Source organism: Salmo salar, chromosome ssa11 (genome assembly GCF_905237065.1).
Source record: "Salmo salar chromosome ssa11, Ssal_v3.1, whole genome shotgun sequence".
In the NCBI taxonomy this organism is placed as follows: Eukaryota; Metazoa; Chordata; class Actinopteri; order Salmoniformes; family Salmonidae; genus Salmo; species Salmo salar.
In genome coordinates, this window is record NC_059452.1 from 32,167,501 (window position 1) to 32,187,500 (window position 20,000).

General features: G+C 46.4%; 1 protein-coding gene across 1 annotated transcript in view; it reads right to left on the reverse strand.

Moving 5' to 3' along the window:
* The window catches only part of LOC106562498 (fibroblast growth factor 7), a 33,934-nt gene extending 14,422 nt beyond the window's left edge, over positions 1 to 19,512 (reverse strand). The window contains 3 exon segments of the mRNA XM_014127416.2: positions 16,787 to 16,882; positions 16,885 to 17,576; positions 18,985 to 19,512. Coding sequence (XP_013982891.2) covers positions 16,787 to 16,882; positions 16,885 to 17,074 — 286 coding nt within the window. The 5' untranslated portion in view covers positions 17,075 to 17,576; positions 18,985 to 19,512.
* Between the last annotated feature and the right edge of the window lie 488 nt (positions 19,513 to 20,000).

Sequence of the window (20,000 nt, forward strand, 5' to 3'; positions counted from 1 at the left end):
GGAGATGATTCAGCCCTCACTGGTTAATAACTCCCGCGGGAAGCAGCAGATGATCCAACCCTCACTGGTTAATATCTCCCACTGGGAAGCAGGAGATGATTCAGCCCTCACTGGTTAATAACTCCCATGGGAAGCAGGAGATGATTCAGCCCTCACTGGTTAATATCTCCCATGGGAAGCAGGAGATGATTCAGCCCTCACTGGTTAATAACTCCCATGGGAAGCAGGAGTGATTCAGCCCTCACTGGTTAATATCTCCCATGGGAAGCAGGAGATGATCCAACCCTCACTGGTTAATATCTCCCATGGGAAGCAGGAGATGATTCAGCCCTCACTGGTTAATATCTCCCATGGGAAGCAGTAGATGATTCAGCCCTCACTGGTTAATATCTCCCATGGGAAGCAGGAGATGATTCAGCCCTCAATGGTTAATATCTCCCATGGGAAGCAGTAGATGATTCAGCCCTCACTGGTTAATATCTCCCATGGGAAGCAGTAGATGATCCAACCCTCACTGGTTAATATCTCCCATGGGAAGCAGGAGATGATTCAGCCCTCACTGGTTAATATCTCCCATGGGAAGCAGGAGATGATTCAGCCCTCAATGGTTAATATCTCCCATGGGAAGCAGGAGATGATTCAGCCGAGAGCTATAAAACAGCTGAGAGCTATAAAGCAGCTGAGCTGAGAGCAATAAAGCAGCTGAGAGCTATAAAGCAGCTGAGAGCTATAAAGCAGCTGAGCTGAGAGCTATAAAACAGCTGAGCTGAGAGCTATAAAACAGCTGAGCTGAGAGCTATAAAGCAGCTGAGAGCTATAAAGCAGCTGAGCTGAGAGCTATAAAGCAGCTGGGAGCTATAAAGCAGCTGAGAGCTATAAAGCAGCTGAGAGCTATAAAGCAGCTGAGCTGAGAGCTATAAAACAGCTGAGAGCTATAAAGCAGCTGAGAGCTATAAAGCAGCTGAAAGCTGTAAAGCAGCTGAGAGCTATAAAGCAGCTGAAAGCTATAAAGCAGCTGAGAGCTATAAAAACAGGTGAGAGCTATAAAGCAGCTGAGAGCTGTAAAAACAGGTGAGAGCTATAAAGCAGCTGAGCTGAGAGCTATAAAGCAGCTGAGAGCTATAAAGCAGCTGAGAGCTATAAAGCAGCTGAGCGCTATAAAGCAGCTGAGCTGAGAGCTATAAAGCATCTGAGAGCTATAAAGCAGCTGAGAGCTAAAAAGCAACTGAGCTGAGAGCTATAAAGCAGCTGAGCTGAGAGCTATAAAGCAGCTGAGAGCTATAAAGCAGCTGAGAGCTATAAAAACAGGTGAGAGCTATAAAGCAGCTGAGCTGAGAGCTATAAAGCAGCTGAGAGCTATAAAGCAGTTGAGAGCTATAAAGCAGCTGAGCTGAGAGCTATAAAGCAGCTGAGCTGAGAGCTATGAAGCAGCTGAGCTGAGAGCTATAAAGCAGCTGAGCTGAGAGCTATAAAGCAGCTGAGCTGAGAGCTATTAAGCAGCTGAGAGCTATAAAGCAGCTGAGAGCTATAAAGCAGCTGAGAGCTATAAAGCAGCTGAGAGCTCTGGTCACAAAGAGACAGAACAGAGTTGATACACCACTCTATTACTGCTCTGTCTCAGACAGTGTTTAGTGGACGCAGCGAGACCGAAGTGGTGCACACACTCACACACATACACTTGAACAGATTTCCCTCCTTCCCTCCCTGGCTCAACCCAGCCAGCCCCCAGCTAAGTCAACTCATTGTGTGTGATCCCTATTCTAATTCTGTCTTCCCTGGATCCAGGCTGGATCCACACTGCGTTGCTTATTAAGGATGTAATGAAGCTCTGACTGAGGAACAACAGAGTCTGGTCCAACAGGAATACACATCATGACAAACCAGCAGAGACAGACTGTTGTTGCATTGTCAGCTCTACCACAGTTTGACATTAATCAAATAAAAACACAGCCTTCCCTGTAGCTCAGTTGGTAGAGCATGGTGTTTGCAACGCCAGGGTTGTGGGTTCGAATCCCACGGGGGGCCAGCACATTAAAAAAAAGTGTATGAAGTGAAATGTATGCATTCACTACTGTAGTCGCTCTGGATAAGAGCGTCTGCTAAATGACTAAAATGTAAAAATGTAAGGAAGGGACATATCTTTTTAGTAATTTGTCAACAAAATTGTGAACTTGTATCATCCTGAAATAAAGAAGGAATTTCTTCTACATGGGTTGTACAGTATTTAGCTCAGATGTTGGTCGAACAACTTTCATCCTATTGCTCTGTTTAAGGGTTGTAAATCTGAAAGCTCATCTCACTGAATAAGAAGCCTGTAGGATAAAGGCTGTACCACTCTTGAGTGTATGGATGTTTATTAGGAACCTGCATCACAGCTGAGTGTATGGATGTTTATTAGGAACCTGCATCACAGCTGAGTGTGTGGATATTTATTACCTGCATCACAGCTGAGTGTGTGGATGTTTATTAGGAACCTGCATCACAGCTGAGTGTGTGGATGTTTATTAGGAACCTGCATCACAGCTGAGTGTATGGATGTTTATTAGGAACCTGCATCACAGCTGAGTGTGTGGATGTTTATTAGGAACCTGCATCACAGCTGAGTGTGTGGATGTTTATTAGGAACCTGCATCACAGCTGAGTGTGTGGATATTTATTACCTGCATCACAGCTGAGTGTGTGGATGTTTATTAGGAACCTGCATCACAACTGAGTGTGTGGATGTTTATTAGGAACCTGCATCACAGCTGAGTGTGTGGATATTTATTACCTGCATCACAGCTGAGTGTGTGGATGTTTATTAGGAACCTGCATCACAACTGAGTGTGTGGATGTTTATTAGGAACCTGCATCACAGCTGAGTGTGTGGATGTTTATTAGGAACCTGCATCACAGCTGAGTGTGTGGATATTTATTACCTGCATCACAGCTGAGTGTGTGGATGTTTATTAGGAACCTGCATCACAGCTGAGTGTGTGGATGTTTATTAGGAACCTGCATCACAGCTGAGTGTGTGGATATTTATTACCTGCATCACAGCTGAGTGTGTGGATGTTTATTAGGAACCTGCATCACAGCTGAGTGTGTGGATGTTTATTAGGAACCTGCATCACAGCTGAGTGTGTGGATGTTTATTACCTGCATCACAGCTGAGTGTGTGGATGTTTATTACCTGCATCACAGCTGAGTGTGTGGATATTTATTACCTGCATCACAGCTGAGTGTGTGGATGTTTATTAGGAACCTGCATCACAGCTGAGTGTGTGGATGTTTATTAGGAACCTGCATCACAGCTGAGTGTGTGGATATTTATTACCTGCATCACAGCTGAGTGTGTGGATGTTTATTAGGAACCTGGATCTCTTCTCTACTCTGGTGTTTCTAATCTTTTCTAAGGGTTTGTAAGTCGATGTGTGTCTTGTTACAGTCACAGGCATCTGATGGTTTATGGTGCGTAACGCTGAGGATGCGTCTCAGGTCAGAGCTGACTGCTGAGGTTATTCAGGGAGACACACGGAGGCTGACACTGACTGATAGAACAGGGCCATATCTCTTATACTGTTATACTGTTATAATAGGGTCACAATATATTTGTAATACTAACAGCGTCGCAATACCATATACCGTACAGTATATTCTATTGTAATAACAGGGTAACAATAGTATTATCTGGTATATTGATATAACAGGGTAACAAATCAACGATACTGTTGTATATCTGTAATACTGTGTTATAACATGGTAACAAATCAACGATACTGTTGTATATTGGTTATACTGCGTTATAACAGGGTAACAAATCAACGATACTGTTGTATATTGGTTATACTGTGTTATAACATGGTAACAAATCAATGATACTGTTGTATATTGGTTATACTGTGTTATAACATGGGTAACAAATCAATGATACTGTTGTATATTGGTTATACTGTGTTATAACATGGTAACAAATCAATGATACTGTTGTATATTGGTTATACTGTGTTATAACTGGGTAACAAATCAACGATTCTGTTGTATATTGGTTATACTGTGTTATAACATGGTAACAAATCAACGATACTGTTGTATATTGGTTATACTGTGATATAACATGGCAACAAATCAATAATACTGTTGTATGTTGGTTATGTGTTATAACATGGTAACAAATCAATGATACTGTTGTATATTGGTTATACTGTGTTATAACATGGTAACAAATCAATGATACTGTTGTATATTGGTTATACTGTGTTATAACATGGTAACAAATCAATGATACTGTTGTATATTGGTTATACTGTGTTATAACATGGTAACAAATCAACGATACTGTTGTATATTGGTTATACTGTGATATAACATGGTAACAAATCAATGATACTGTTGTATATTGGTTATACTGTGTTATAACATGGTAACAAATCAATAATACTGTTGTATATTGGTTATACTGTGTTATAACAGGGTAACAAATCAATAATACTGTTGTATATTGGTTATACTGTGTTATAACATGGTAACAAATCAACGATATTGTTGTATATTGGTTATACTGTGTTATAACATGGTAACAAATCAACGATACTGTTGTATATTGGTTATACTGTGTTATAACATGGTAACAAATCAACGATACTGTTGTATATTGGTTATACTGTGTTATAACATGGTAACAAATCAACGATACTGTTGTATATTGGTTATACTGTGTTATAACATGGTAACAAATCAATGATATTGTTGTATATTGGTTATACTGTGTTATAACTGGGTAACGATACTAGTATATAGTCTGTTGTACTGTATTATAACAGGATAACAATACTATTATATAGTCTATCTGTTGTACTTGATTATAACAGGGTAACAATACTATTATATAGTCTATCTGTTGTACTGGATTAGAACAGGGTAACGGTACTATTATACAGTCTGTTGTACTGTATTATAACAGGGTAACAATACTATTATGTAGTATATCTGTTGTACTTGATTATACCAGGGTAACAATACTATTATATAGTCTATCTGTTGTACTGGATTAGAACAGGGTAACGGTACTATTATATAGTCTGTTGTACTGTATTATAACAGGGTAACAATACTATTATGTAGTATATCTGTTGTACTTGATTATACCAGGGTAACAATACTATTATGTAGTATATCTGTTGTACTGGATTATAACAGGGAAACAATACTATTATGTAGTATATCTGTTGTACTGGATTATAACAGGGAAACAATACTATTATGTAGTATATCTGTTGTACTGGATTATAACAGGGTAACAATACTATTATGTAGTATATCTGTTGTACTTGATTTTACCAGGGTAACAATACTATTATGTAGTATATCTGTTGTACTGGATTATAACAGGGTAACAATACTATTATGTAGTATATCTGTTGTACTTGATTATACCAGGGTAACAATACTATTATGTAGTATATCTGTTGTACTGGATTATAACAGGGAAACAATACTATTATGTAGTATATCTGTTGTACTGGATTATAACAGGGAAACAATACTATTATGTAGTATATCTGTTGTACTGGATTATAACAGGGTAACAATACTATTATGTAGTATATCTGTTGTACTTGATTTTACCAGGGTAACAATACTATTATGTAGTATATCTGTTGTACTGGATTATAACAGGGTAACAATACTATTATGTAGTATATCTGTTGTACTTGATTTTACCAGGGTAACAATACTATTATGTAGTATATCTGTTGTACTGGATTATAACAGGGTAACAATACTATTATGTAGTATATCTGTTGTACTGGATTAAAACAGGGAAACAATGCTATTATATAGTCTATCTGTTGTACTGGATTATAACAGGGAAACAATGCTATTATATAGTCTATCTGTTGTACTGGGGCAACAGACACAATACACTCACCAGCAAACTGTCTGGCGGGTTTAAGAGTGTTCCCATATGTTTTTGAATAGCCTACAGCAGGGTTAGGCAACTACATTCAGCCGCAGGCCGATTTTTATCGGAGCGGATGGTCAGTGGGCCAGAACATAACTTTAATAATTTGTACACTACAAATTGACCACAATTAAGTCCAAAAAGAGATTGTATTTGAAAATAATAATACTTTCATACGTTGAATACATTGAGACAAGATCACATACATCTCTTTTTTACATTTGTGGGAATAGTTGGGAACAGATTTCCTAAATTAAACAAATTTAAAATGTACTAAAAACTTTGGGTGGGCCAAAAGAAATGGTTTAAACTGGCTCTTGCAGACTCCTGGAATACAGTTACAAATGATTTCCTTAAAACCAGATCCAGTAAAACATGCTCTGCTGTCTATGAAGACCCTTATTCAGTGTTTTCACTACAAGCCAACAGTCCTCTACTAGTGTCATATGTTAGTGATTCAGATTAGTATGCTCTGCCAATGGCTTTGTCTGAAATCTGGTTTGCCTACTACTTACTTAAACTGCATACTGTGTACTAATCATATAAACTCAGCAAAAATAGAAACAATGTTATAATGAATAATGTTTCCCTGAACAAAGAGGGGGGGGGGGGGTCAAAATCAAAAGTAACAGTCAGTATCTTCTGTGGCCACCAGCTGCATTAAGGACTGCAGTGCATCTCCTCCTCATGGACTGCACCAGATTTGCCAGTTCTTGCTGTGAGATGTTACCCCACTCTTCCACCAAGGCACCTGCAAGTTCCCAGACATTTCTGGGGGGAATGGCCCTAGCCCTCACCCTCCGATCCAACAGGTCCCAGACTTGCTCAATGGGATTGAGATCCGGGCTCTTCGCTGACCATGGCAGAACACTGACATTCCTGTCTTGCAGGAAATCCTGCACAGAACGAGCAGTATGGCTGGTGGCATTGTCATGCTGGAGGGTCATGTCAACCACATGAGGTGTGATGTTCGGCTGTACCGATCCTGTGCAGGTGTTGTTACACGTGGTCTGCCACTGCGAGGATGATCAGCTGTCCATCCTGTCTCCCTGTAGCGCTGTCTGCAGTTCTCATGCCTCCTTGCAGCATGCCTAAGGCACATTCACGCAGATGAGCAGGGACCCTGGGCTTCTTTCTTTTGGTGTTTTTCAGAGTCAGTAGAAAGGCCTCTTTAGTGTCCTAAGTTTTTATTACTGTGACCTTAATTGCCTACCGTCTGTAAACTGTTAGTGTCTTAACGACCGTTCCACAGGTGCGTGTTCATTAATTGTTTATGGTTCATTGAACAAGCATGGGAAAACGTGTTTAAACCCTTTACAATGAAATCTGTGAAGTTATTTGGATTTTTACGAATTATCTTTGAAAGACAGGGTCCAGAAAAAGGGCCGTTTCTTTTTTTGCTGAGTTTACTTTTTAGAACATACTGTTTAATAAAAACCTAATGCAGTAAGCAACAAATATCAGCATACTAGACTCATCCTACTGAGAATGCGTCATCTCATGCACAATTGTGTTGATTCCTGCCATTCTTTCATTTTGGTACTTAACATGTAGGATAGCAAAAGGCAAAAATGTCATTATTATCCATCTGGTGAGTGGTTGAGCCTTCTTGGTTGCGTGACATCACTCCTAGTTCTTACCAAAACGCAAAACACTAGCGGGCAATTTCTCTCACCTCGGATCTAAAACCAGTAGTAACCACCAACTTTAATGACAATTATCTTACAATTAAAAGACATATCTAATATTCCTGCACCGCAATAACATTGTCGCTGAGGAAGGCTTGTTAGCTAGCTACAGGGTTTGAGTCACCTCAGCCGTTTTTTTATAAAACAGTTCAGCAATGCTAGGTAGCTAGCTAACGTTAGCTGGACTACATCTAGACTCGGAAGTTCATGCATGGCCACATAGACATGGGATTCAGGGGCCAGCTAGTTAGATATGATTCTACCAACAACTGGAAACAACAACTGGATGCTAGTTTGTTTTCAACAAAATATGTCCAACTCATAGTTGTATAGTTCATCCAGTGACCATCGCATTTAGAAGGATAGCTACTGACTGAAATGTAGCTAGCTCACTGGCCAGGCAGTAGCCACTACTCGCCAGCTAATTGTCGATTTCCTATTCTTTGGAACCTTTGGGTTGACTTGCTCATATCAAGCAACAGACAGTTTGTATACATTTTTTCAATAATAATTTGTGGACTTGTTTTATGAATAATTGGAATGTAGCTGGAAGTCGGTGCTCACTGATCATCCCAGCGAGCAAGCCTTTGCAGTGCATCTGTGTGATGTCACACACCCAAAAAGGCTCAACCAAGAGCCCGACGTAACTCATGAATATTAATGACTTTGCCTCCAGCTATCCTACAAAAGGAAATTTAGCTTTTGTTACAGCGCGTTCCCTCAGCTGATTATCAGCTGTTGTGTGTCACGATTCCCACCGACGGTGGCACCCCCGCCTGCTCGGGTGGCGCTCGGCGGTCGTCGTCACCGACCTATTAGCTGCCACTGTTTCCCTTTTTTGTTTTCCCCCTGTTTGTGATTGTGTGCACCTGTTCTTAGTGGGAGTGATTAGCGGGGCTATTAGTGTTAGCTGGTCTGCTTGTTCATTGTGCGGGATTATTTTCCTGTTGTGCTTGGGTTTACGTTTGTGCGTTTGTTTTTTGCGCCGCATGTTATTTCCCCTGTGTTTGGGACACGTTATTTTGTGTGAGCATTATTTTGCTGTTTGGGGTGGCTTGTGTGTGCTCGCCTGTTGCAACTATTAAAAGCCACTACTCTGTGCTCACTGCTTCCTGCGTTTGATTCTTCACTACGACACCCGAGCCTAACAGAATCCCGCACCAAGATACTATGGAATCAGCAGGAGCAGCGGCCAACCCCTTCCCTCGATGGAGGAACGCGTACTCCACCACACTACTGTCCTCCACCGAATCGGATCCGCAATGGACCAGATGATGGAGAGGATGGACCGATGGGAGAGGAGTGGTCTCCTCTCTCCACCTCCGGCTCCTCCGACGCAGCCACCTCCGCCTCCCACTGCATCAGGCTCTGGCGCGCTTCGTCTGGCGCTCCCGAGGGAGTATGATGGATCGGTGGCTGGGTGCCAGGGATTTCTGCTCCAGCTCGAGCTGTTCCTGGCCACCGTCAGACCTGCTCCCTCGGGAGAGGAGAGCGTGAGTGCCCTCGTTTCCTGCCTGACGGGCCGAGCTCTGGAGTGGGCAAATGCTGTCTGGAATGGTCCAGACTCGGCGAGGGATCACTATCCGGAGTTCACCCGCCGCTTTCGGGTCGTGTTCGACCACCCTCCGGAAGGAAGAGCGGCGGGTGAGCGGCTGTTCCACCTCAGGCAGGAGACGAGGAGCGCACAGGACTTCGCGCTGGAGTTCAGGACCTTGGCTGCTGGGGCGGGGTGGAACGACAGGGCCCTTATAGACCATTACCGGTGTAGTCTCCGGGCGGACGTCCGCAGGGAGCTAGCCTGTCGAGACACCGCTCTATCCCTGATGAGCTCATAGATATGTCCATCCGTCTGGACAATCTGCTGGCTGCCCGCGGGCGTTTGGAAAGGGTCCTGTCCGTTCCACCTCCGTGCACCCCCGCCCCTACTCCTATGGAAGTAGGGGGGGCTGTGCCAAGGGGCACCGGAGGAGGTGGCTCCTCCTGCACCAGCTGTGGTCGGAGAGGACACACGGCCGACCGGTGCTGGAGGAGCCAGTCTGGGAGTCGAGAGGGCAGGCAGAACACTTCTCGGTCACCCCAGGTGAGTCAGCACCAGATTCACCCAGAACCCCCTGTTGGTCACGTGTTCTTACCTATTTTGTTTTCAGATTTTTTTCCCCTCTTCCCAGCATAATGCGCTAGTCGATTCAGGCGCAGCTGGGAACTTTATGGATCGCGGACTTGCCATTAAGCTGGGCATTCCGCGAGTGCCGATAGATTCCCCCTTCCCCGTGAACTCCCTAGATAGCCGACCATTAGGGTCAGGGCTAGTCAGGGAGTCTACGGTTCCACTGGACATGGTAACGCAGGGGAGTCATAAGGAACGGATTTGTTTTTTCCTTATTGATTCGCCTGCGTTTCCGGTGGTGCTGGGGGTCCCCTGGCTGGCTGATCACAATCCCCGGATTTCGTGGAAACGGGGTTCTCCAGGGGTGGTCAGAGGAGTGTTCAGGGAAGTGTCTAGGAGTTTCCATAGGTGCCACGTCGGTGGAGAGTCCAGACCAGGTGTCCACCGTGCGCATTCCCCCTGAATATGCCGATTTGGCGATCGCTTTCTGTAAAAAGAGGGCGACCAAATTACCACCTCATCGACAGGGGGATTGTGCGATAGATCTCCAGGTTAACGCTGCGCTTCCCAAGAGTCACGTGTATCCCTTGTCACAGGAGGAGACGGTGGCTATGGAGACATATGTCACGGAATCCCTGGGACAGGGGTACATTCGGCCCTCCATCTCACCCGCCTCCTCGAGTTTCTTTTTTGTGAAGAAAAAGGAGGGAGGTCTGCGTCCGTGCATTGATTACAGAGGTCTAAATGCTATCACGGTGGGGTTTAGTTACCCGCTACCTCTCATCGCTACGGCAGTGGAATCATTTCACGGAGCAAAGTTCTTCACAAAACTGGATCTCAGGAGCGCGTATAACCTGGTGCGTATCAAGGATGGAGACGAGTGGAAAACCGCATTTAGTACCACATTGGGCCATTATGAGTACCTCGTCATGCCGTATGGGTTGAAGAATGCTCCAGCCGTCTTTCAATCCTTTGTAGACGAGATTCTCAGGGACCTGCACGGGCAGGGCGTGATTGTCTATATCGATGATATTCTGATATATTCCCCCACCCGCTCCGCGCATGTGTCCCTGGTATGCAAGGTGCTTGGTAGACTGCTGGAGCATGACCTATACGTTAAGGCTGAGAAATGTGTGTTTTCCAAACGAGCCGTTTCCTTCCTGGGTTATCGCATTTCCACCGCGGGGGTGGTGATGGAGTGTGACCGCGTTAAGGCCGTGCGTAATTGGCCGACTCCAACCACGGTGAAGGAAGTGCAGCGGTTCTTAGGCTTTGCCAATTACTACCGGAGGTTTATCCGGGGTTTTGGCCAGGTAGCGGCTCCCATTACCTCACTGCTGAAGGGGGGGCCGGTGCGTTTGCGGTGGTCGACGGAGGCAGACGGAGCCTTCAAGAAGTTGAAGACGCTGTTCACCGACGCACCCGTGTTGGCACACCCGGACCCGTCTCTAGCATTCATAGTGGAGGTGGTCGCATCCGAGGCTGGGGTGGGTGCCGTGCTATCACAGCGCTCGGGTACGCCACTGAAACTCCGCCCCTGCGCTTTCTTTTCAAAGAAGCTCAGTTCGGCGGAGCGTAACTATGATGTGGGGGACAGGGAGTTGCTAGCGGTGGTAAAAGCCTTGAGGGTGTGGCGACACTGGCTTGAGGGGGCTAAGCACCCTTTTCTCATCTGGACCGACCACCGAAATCTGGAGTACATCCGGGCAGCTAGGAGACTGGATCCGCGTCAGGCAAGGTGGGCCATGTTCTTCGCCTGGTTTAGGTTTACGATCTCCTATAGACCAGGCTCCCTGAACACGAGGGCCGACGCACTGTCCCGTCTTTATGACACAGAGGACCGGCCCATCGATCCAACTCCCATCATTCCAGCGTCTAGGCTGGTGGCACCGGTGGTATGGGAGGTGGACGTGGACATCGAGCGGGCATTAGTATTGGAACCTGCGCCTGCACAGTGTCCCGTGGGTCGCATGTACGTGGCGCTCGGTGTTCGTGATCTATTGATTCGGTGGGCGCACACGCTACCCACTTCGGGTCATCCTGGTGTTGCGAGGACAGTGCGGAGTCTCAGGGGGAAGTACTGGTGGCCCACCTTGTCTAAGGATGTGAGGTTCTATGTCTCTTCCTGTTCGGTGTGTGCCCAGAGTAAGGCTCCTAGGCATCTCCCGAGAGGGAAGTTACAGCCCCTCCCCGTTCCGCAACGGCCATGGTCGCACCTGTCTGTAGACTTCTTGACAGATCTCCCCCCTTCTCAGGGGAGCACTACGATCCTGGTGGTTGTGGATCGGTTTTCAAAGTCCTGCCGTCTCCTCCCGTTGCCCGGTCTCCCTACGGCCATGCAGACTGTGGAGGCCCTATTTACCCACGTCTTCTGGCACTACGGGGTGCCGGAGGACATTGTCTCTGATCGAGGTTCCCAGTTCACATCCAGGGTCTGGAAAGCGTTTATGGAGCGGCTGGGGGTCTCGGTCAGTTTGACCTCCGGTTATCACCCGAGAGTAATGGGCAGGCGGAGAGGGTAAACCAGGAGGTGGGCAGGTTTCTGAGGTCGTTTTGCCAGGACCGGCCAGGGGAGTGGGCGAGGTACATTCCTTGGGCGTAGTTAGCCCAGAACTCACTTCGTCACTCCTCTACTAACATGTCACCCTTTCAGTGTGTTTTGGGTTACCAGCCGGTCCTGGCACCATGGCACCAGAGCCAGACCGAGGCTCCTGCGGTGGAGGTCTGGGTACAGCGCTCCAAGGAGACCTGGAGAGCCGTCCAGGAATCCCTGAAGCAAGCCAGTGGACGGCAGAAGAGGAGCGCTGACCGCCACCGCAGTGAGGCTCTCGTATTCGTACCGGGGGACAGGGTCTGTCTCTCGACCTGGAACCTGCCCCTCCGTGTGCCCTGCCGGAAGCTGTGGCCGCAGTGTGTGGGGCCCTTTAAAGTCCTGAGGAGGATAAACGAGGTGTGTTATCAGTTACAACTCCCTTCCTATTACCGTATTAACCCCTCGTTTCATGTGTCTCTCCTCAGGCCGGTGGTAGCTGGTCCCCTGCAGGAAGGTGAGGTGCCGGAGATCCCTCCGCCCCCTCTGGACATCGGGGGTCCCCGGCATACAGCATATGGGCCATTCTGGACTCGAGACGCCGGGTGAGGGGCCTGCAGTACCTCGTAGACTGGGAGGGGTACGGTCCGGAGGAGAGGTGCTGGGTGCCGGCGGAGGATGTCTTGGACCCATCCATGTTGAGGGATTTCCATCGCCTCCGTCCGGATCGCCCTGCGCCTCGCCCTCTGGGTCGTCCTCGAGGCCGGTGTCGGCGTGCTGCAGGAGCCGCGCGTCAGGAGGGGGGTACTGTCACGATTCCTGCTCAGGTGGCGCTCGGCGGTCGTCGTCACCGGCCTATTAGCTGCCACTGTTTCCCTTTTTTGTTTTCCCCCTGTTTGTGATTGTGTGCACCTGTTCTTAGTGGGGGTGATTAGCGGGGCTATTAGTGTTAGCTGGTCCGCTTGTTCATTGTGCGGGATTATTTTCCTGTTGTGCATGGGTTTACGCTTGTGCGTTAGTTTTTTGCGCCGCATGTTATTTCCCCTGTGTTTGGGACACATTATTTTGTGTGCGCATTATTTCGCTGTTTGGGGTGGCTTGTGTGTGCTCGCCTGTTGCAACTATTAAAAGCCACTACCCTGTGCTCGCTGCTTCCTGCGTTTGATTCCTCACTACGACGCCCGAGCCTAACATTGTGAAAGCCATGAGTCTGGAAAGACCATTCTCTTCTTCAATAGCGTGCAGAGAATTCTACTAGATGAAAAGCGGAAATGAGTAATGTCACGTATTATAAAACATACCCAAAATGCTTACTATTTAGAACGCAAGTATGGGTATTCAGGCACCGACTTTTATCTCGTCCGGTGTAATATACTGTACTATAAGCCTGTTAGCTCATACAGTACAGTATATCACCTGTGTTTGTTTTGGTTGTCAGGTTGGTCTAACACAGTGGACAGGACATTGAGCAGAATACCCTGAGAAACAGATCCTATGCCTGTTTCTGTAACGGCCTCTTAACACTGTCCACCCTAAGAAACAGATCCTATGCCTGTTTCTGTAACAGCCTCTTAACACTGTCCACCCTGAGAAACAGATCCTATGCCTGTTTCTGTAACAGCCTCTTAACACTGTCCACCCTGAGAAACAGATCCTATGCCCACCTCACCCCACCTCACTTCACCTCGGCCCTGCCCAGCTCAGCCCACCTCACCCAAGCCCACCCCACTTCACTTCACCTTGGCCCAGCTCAGCCCACCTCACCCCACCTCACTTCACCTCGGCCCTGCTCAGCCCAGCCCAGCTCACCCCACCCCACCACACTTCAACTCAGCCCTCCCCACCTCACCCCAGCCCAGACCAGCCCAGGCCAGACAGGAACAGAGCAATATGAATCAAAGATTTATTAGCTGTATTCATGCCCATTCTGGGCTCTTCAAAGGCCTGTCTGCCTGTGTGTGTGCGTGTGTGTGTACGTGTGTGTGTGTGTGTGCGTGCGTGTGTGTGTGCGTGCCTGCATGTGTCCCTGCGTGCCTGCATGTGTCCCTGCGTGCTATTGTCAGACACATCTGGGTGGATCCATTTCTCTGCTTTTCAAGGCCAGTTTTTGTTTCACAAGACCCATCTTCCCCCTCCTCACCAGAGACAGAGGCTACCCTGGTCACGCCAACATTCCACAGCCAGATAGACAGGCTACCCTGGTCACGCCAACATTCCACAGCCAGATAGACAGGCATATGGACAGGTGAGCAGGCAGACAGACAGATGGATAGATAGACAGGCGGGCATGTGAGCAGACAGACAGGTAGACAGAGGCTACCCTGGTCACGCCAACATTCCACAGCAAGATAGACAGGCATATGGACAGGTGAGCAGGCAGACAGACAGATAGATAGATAGACAGGCGGGCGTGTGTGCAGACAGACAGATAGACAGGCTACCCTGGTCACGCCAGCATTCCACTGACACACAGACAGATAGACAGACAGGCAGGGAGGGAGGCAGGCAGACGGGCAGGTGAGCAGACAGGCAGACAGACAGACAGACAGACAGACAGACAGACAGACAGACAGACAGACAGACAGACAGACAGACAGACAGACAGACAGACAGACGGGCGGGCGGAGATTGAGGAGACAGACAGAGACAGGCAGACGGACATTATTGAAACCTATAGAGTGATTGTTTTGATGTCACACTCACACATACTAACCCCGTTTCTCTGTGGATAGACTAGGTCAGCTTGGGCTACTTCACTGAGGTGTTTAATATGTGCGTGGGTGCGTGCGTGTTTCATGCCAGTTCATTTGTCCTGACCGTCTGCATCCCCGGCCCCAACTCCCAGCCCCTTGGTTTACTTCATTAGTGCTGTGTTTACATGGTGTTATGGTTGGCTCTGCCAGAGCCCACACCTGCTTCACTTTACCTCTGTCACTTTGGCTGCCCTAACAGAGACACATGACCCATTACCAGTGTGATTACACTGCAGAGGGAACATTGGACAATAACATCAGGCTGCTCCAGGGAGTCCCAGAGGGGAGAGAGCTAGCTGCTATATGACCGTGTTCCAACAGCCTTATTACTCACTCAACAGACTGGGAGATAACTCACATAGACACAGAGGAATCTTTCTTGCCCCTCTCTCTCTCTCTCTCTCTCTCTCTCTCTCTCTCTCTCTCTTTCTCTCTCTCTCTCCATCTCTGACTAGACATGAGTGACTAAGATCTCAGCAACGTGGACATTGCTCAACCATATTGTTATTAGCAGTAACACATCAGCCGTAAAAATGTTTAGACATCTCTGAGAGTCTAAAGCAGCCCATAAATATACAGTGAGTAGAATGTATAACTCATCCTCTCTACATCTACTGTTGCTGAGAGTCTACTCAGAGCCACCTGTTAGTACGAGATGAATCCTACAACACAGACTGGAATTCAATCAAACCTGCCCCACCAGTTTACGCGGTATCTATCTTTGTTTACAGACTACGACCTACGCAATAGGAGTTTGTTTGATTGAATTCCATTGAAGTGATGAGTCCTAAGAAAACACATACTGTAGATGTTAAGATGTGGATAATAAAACCAGCCTTACTGTAGCAATTAATGGGGTATTAAACATAATCTAACATTTGGATCTGTAACATTACTGTAACATTTGGCGGGTCTTATAGATATACAGTAGATAGATAATTTTTACTGTAACATTTGGCGAGTTAAGGGTTAAATAAGGCTAAGTGCCTTGCTCAAGGGTACATCAACAGATTTTCACCTTGTCGGTTCGGGGATTCGAACTAGGGACCTGTCGCTTACTGGCTCAATGCTCTAACCCAGCGGTGTCAAACAAATTTTGTCCCAGGGGCCCCTATTTGGTCAGGGGCCCAGGGGCCACAGAAAGAATGGGCTATATTTTCACTCCATTAAAAATAGTCTTCTATCCATCGTTTTGGGAATTTCAATGCTCCCTGATTGTCTAGCTTTCATTTCTGGGATTATTAGCGAGCTGGCAGAGTCAAGAAACTGTATGATTGTAGGTCCATTATCATTTATACTCAGTTTTGATTTGGTTTTAGTCATTTTAAAGTATATTGAGTTCGTTCCCCCTCGAGGGGCCGGACATCTCTGCTCTAACCTGCTAGGCTACCTGCCGCCCTATACAGTGTATAGATCAGTCTCACTGTAACAGTTGGTGGGGTCTTATAGATAGATATACAGTATATAGATCAGTCTCACTGTAACAGTTGGTGGGGTCTTATAGATAGATATACAGTATATAGATCAGTCTCACTGTAACAGTGAGACTGATTTAGCAGCGGCGGGCACGATTTAGCAGCGGTGTGCACGATTTAGCAGCGGAAGCCACGATTTAGCAGCGGCGGGCACGATTTAACAGCGGAAGCCACAATTTAGCAGCGGCGGGCACGATTTAGCAGCGGAGGCCATGATTTAACAGCAGCTGGCACAATTTAGCAGCGGTGTGCCGCAGCTAAATGTATATAGGGGAAACACTGGTCTTACTGTAACAGTTGGTGGGATCTTGTGTCCCGTTGATGTTGCCGTAGTCGTCAACGGTAAGGAACCACTGCGTCCGGCTGAACAGCTGTCGTATGCGTCGTCTCCCCCTTCCATGTAGTCGTAGTTCCGTGCGTGGCGTTCGTGCTTGGAGCAGTTCATGATGGCGGCAAGCTGCTCGGGTGTGCAGTCGCTGCAGGCCACACACACGCTGCCCAGCAGGAAGATGATGTGAAGGTACAGTCCCGACAGCAAGTTAGGCAGGTTGCATGGCAATGGCATCCATCTGGGCATTATAATGCACTGCTGTGGGGCGCCACGGACAACATGCTGAAATACTGCTGTCTGCTCTGGCAGACAGAACAGAACAGAGTGCCAGACAGAGCCCTCCTAGCGCTGTTCACTAGGAGCCTGGACGGGCTGGTCCCCCTGACCTGTGACCTATAACCCCTGGCTGGGGCGCTGAGGCCAGCTGGTGGGAGGTGGAGTGGGTAGAGGGTAGGAGGGTTGGAGAGTGACCAGGCACTTGTGTGATGTCTCTCTCTGTTTGGAGTTGTTGTCTGTCTCTCTGTTGTAAGGACACAAGGCTGTAGGTTGATGTCCGTCTGTCTCACTGTCTCTCTGTATGAATGAGGCCAGTCTTTATGTTGATGTCCGTCAGTCTATCTCAGTGTAATCCTCACTGTGTGTGTCGGCTGTGTAATCCCGGCAGAGGAGACCGTCGTCCAATAGCAGACATTGTCTTGTCTGTTTCCGTCTGTTTCCGGATGTTTCAGGGGTTCTGTGGAGGCCAGAGCTGTGGAAGAGAAGGATGTTTTTGTGTGTGTGTTAGATGTCTGCAATTTCTACAGCCTGTAATTTAGACAACAGTCCAGTGGATGTGGATTTGGATCTACAGTGTACTAAATCAAATCAAATTTTATTTGTCACATACACATGGTTAGCAGATGTTAATGCGAGTGTAGCGAAATGCTTGTGCTTCTAGTTCCGACCATGCAGTAATATCTAACAAGTAATCTAACCTAACAATTTCACAACAACTACCTTATACACACAAGTGTAAAGGAATGAATAAGAATATGTACATACAAATATATGAATGAGTGATGGCCGAACGGCATAGGCAAGATGCAGTAGATGGTATAGAGTACAGTATATACATATGAGATGAGTAATGTAGGATATGTAAACATGATATAAAGTGGCATTGTTTAAAGTGGCTAGTGATACATTTATTACATACATTTTTCCATTATTAAAGTGGCTAGAGTTGAGTCAGTATGTTGACAGCAGCCACTCAGTGCTAGTGATGGCTGTTTAACAGTCTGATGGCCTTGAGATAGAAGCTGTTTTTCAGTCTCTCGGTCCCAGCTTTGATGCACCTGTGCTACTACTCACTCCCACATGGATAAAGTATGATTCCCAGACAGTGTTGAATGTTAAAGTGAGGAGTTGAGCTGCAGTGCTGAATGTAACACTGGACATCTGCTTTAGGTTTGTAACCTTGCTCTAATAGATGGTCCCTCTTAATCCCAGTGTGTAGTGGTTTACCAAACTGTCCCCAGCCCAGTCTACTGCCTACTGTACTGTACCTTACTGATCTGTGCTTTCCAAACCTATTCAATTAGCAACAACACTGATTGTGATATGTCCGATTTCATAGGTTGTGTTGTCAATGGCTCTATCGGTCGCAGCGATATTGTTGTTGTCATTTGTCTCAGACAGAGTTGTCTGGAAATGGAAATGGGAGCTGTGCATGCTCAAGATGTGATTCTCAAAAGATGCCAGCTCAAGATGCGAGTTCAAATTCCTGAATAAAGTCAAAAAGTGAACTGAAATTAACTCTCCTTTAGCTGTGTGTGGATAGATGGAAATATCCTAGAGCTGCAATCTCTATATTTCTATATATATCTCTAAAGCTCTATCTGTAATATCTGTATCTATCTGCAACAGTAGACTTTCAGTCAGTCTCAACAGATAAACAGAAGCCTCACCAAATCCTGAGCTCCTATACACACATTCACTCATCAATTCACTACATCACAAAGAATCCAACAACTCTTCATTCATTTCCTAATATATGTCCTACAAGTTTTCTTACTGCAGAGCAGTTCTTAACTGAATTGACTGGTTCAATAAAATGTAAATAAAATATGAAGAGAAGGAATAGAGAAGAGTTGAATAAAGTTGGAATAAAAACTTACATTAGTATTGAGCGTTCAGAGATGAAACAGTTAGTGGTATTCCTTTTCCTTAGAAGGTTTAGAGTTACTGTGGTCCCACTGCTCCTGATTACTTACACACAAGCTGTGTGTGTGTAGCTGTGTGTATGTAGGTGTGTGTGTGTGTAGGTGTCAGAGGAGTCTGTGGGTATGTGGATGTATGTGTGTGTGTGAGAGAGAGAGAGAGAGAGAGAGAGAGAGAGAGAGAGAGAGAGAGAGAGAAAGCGTGTATGTGTGTGCATGTCCCTGGGACTTCTCAGTTAGTCAGTGCTTTAGCAGCCAGTCTCTCCTCTCTGTAGTGTGAGCTGTGCAATATCCTCCCTGTCCGTCTGTCTGTCTGTTGTGGGCTAGCAGGGAAGGCTAGCTCAGTCAGATAAATGCTTCTCTGACCTCACGCAACAGCAATTAGCTCCCAGCCACTCAGCTGTCACTGGTGGAGAGAGAGGGAGACAGAGAGGGAGAGAGCAAGAGGGAGAGAGTACCCCCGTTCATCACCAAACCTTGCCCCAAAACTCCCCCCTTCTGTTCCACCCAGTTTCTCTCTCTGTTTTACTCTCCTCTCTCTCTCTCTCTCTCTCTCTCTCTCTCTCTCTCTCACTCTCTCTCTCTCTCTTCTCTCTCTCTCTCTCTCTCTCTCTCTCTCTCATGCTGTATCTCTATTTTTCTCAATTTCTTTCTCTCTCTTTCTCTGTTTTACTCTCTTTCTGTCTCTTTCTCTGTATCTCTCTCTATCTCTCTTTCTCTCTCTATCTCTGTGTTTTTGTCTGTCAGTCGGCCAGTCATCCTGAGAGGGAGCTATAAACATGAAGAAATAGCTGATTTTCTCCTGGTCTGCTCCTGGAAAGTCATTCTTACATTAGCATGCTCTTTCAACGACCAGCGCAGCATCTCTCTCCCCCTTTCCCACCAAATGCCCCCTCACTTAAACGCTTTAGCATTGTTTCAAATGTCAACTCCTGTGTCACTTTAAAGTTAGTTATTATAAATTATAAACATCC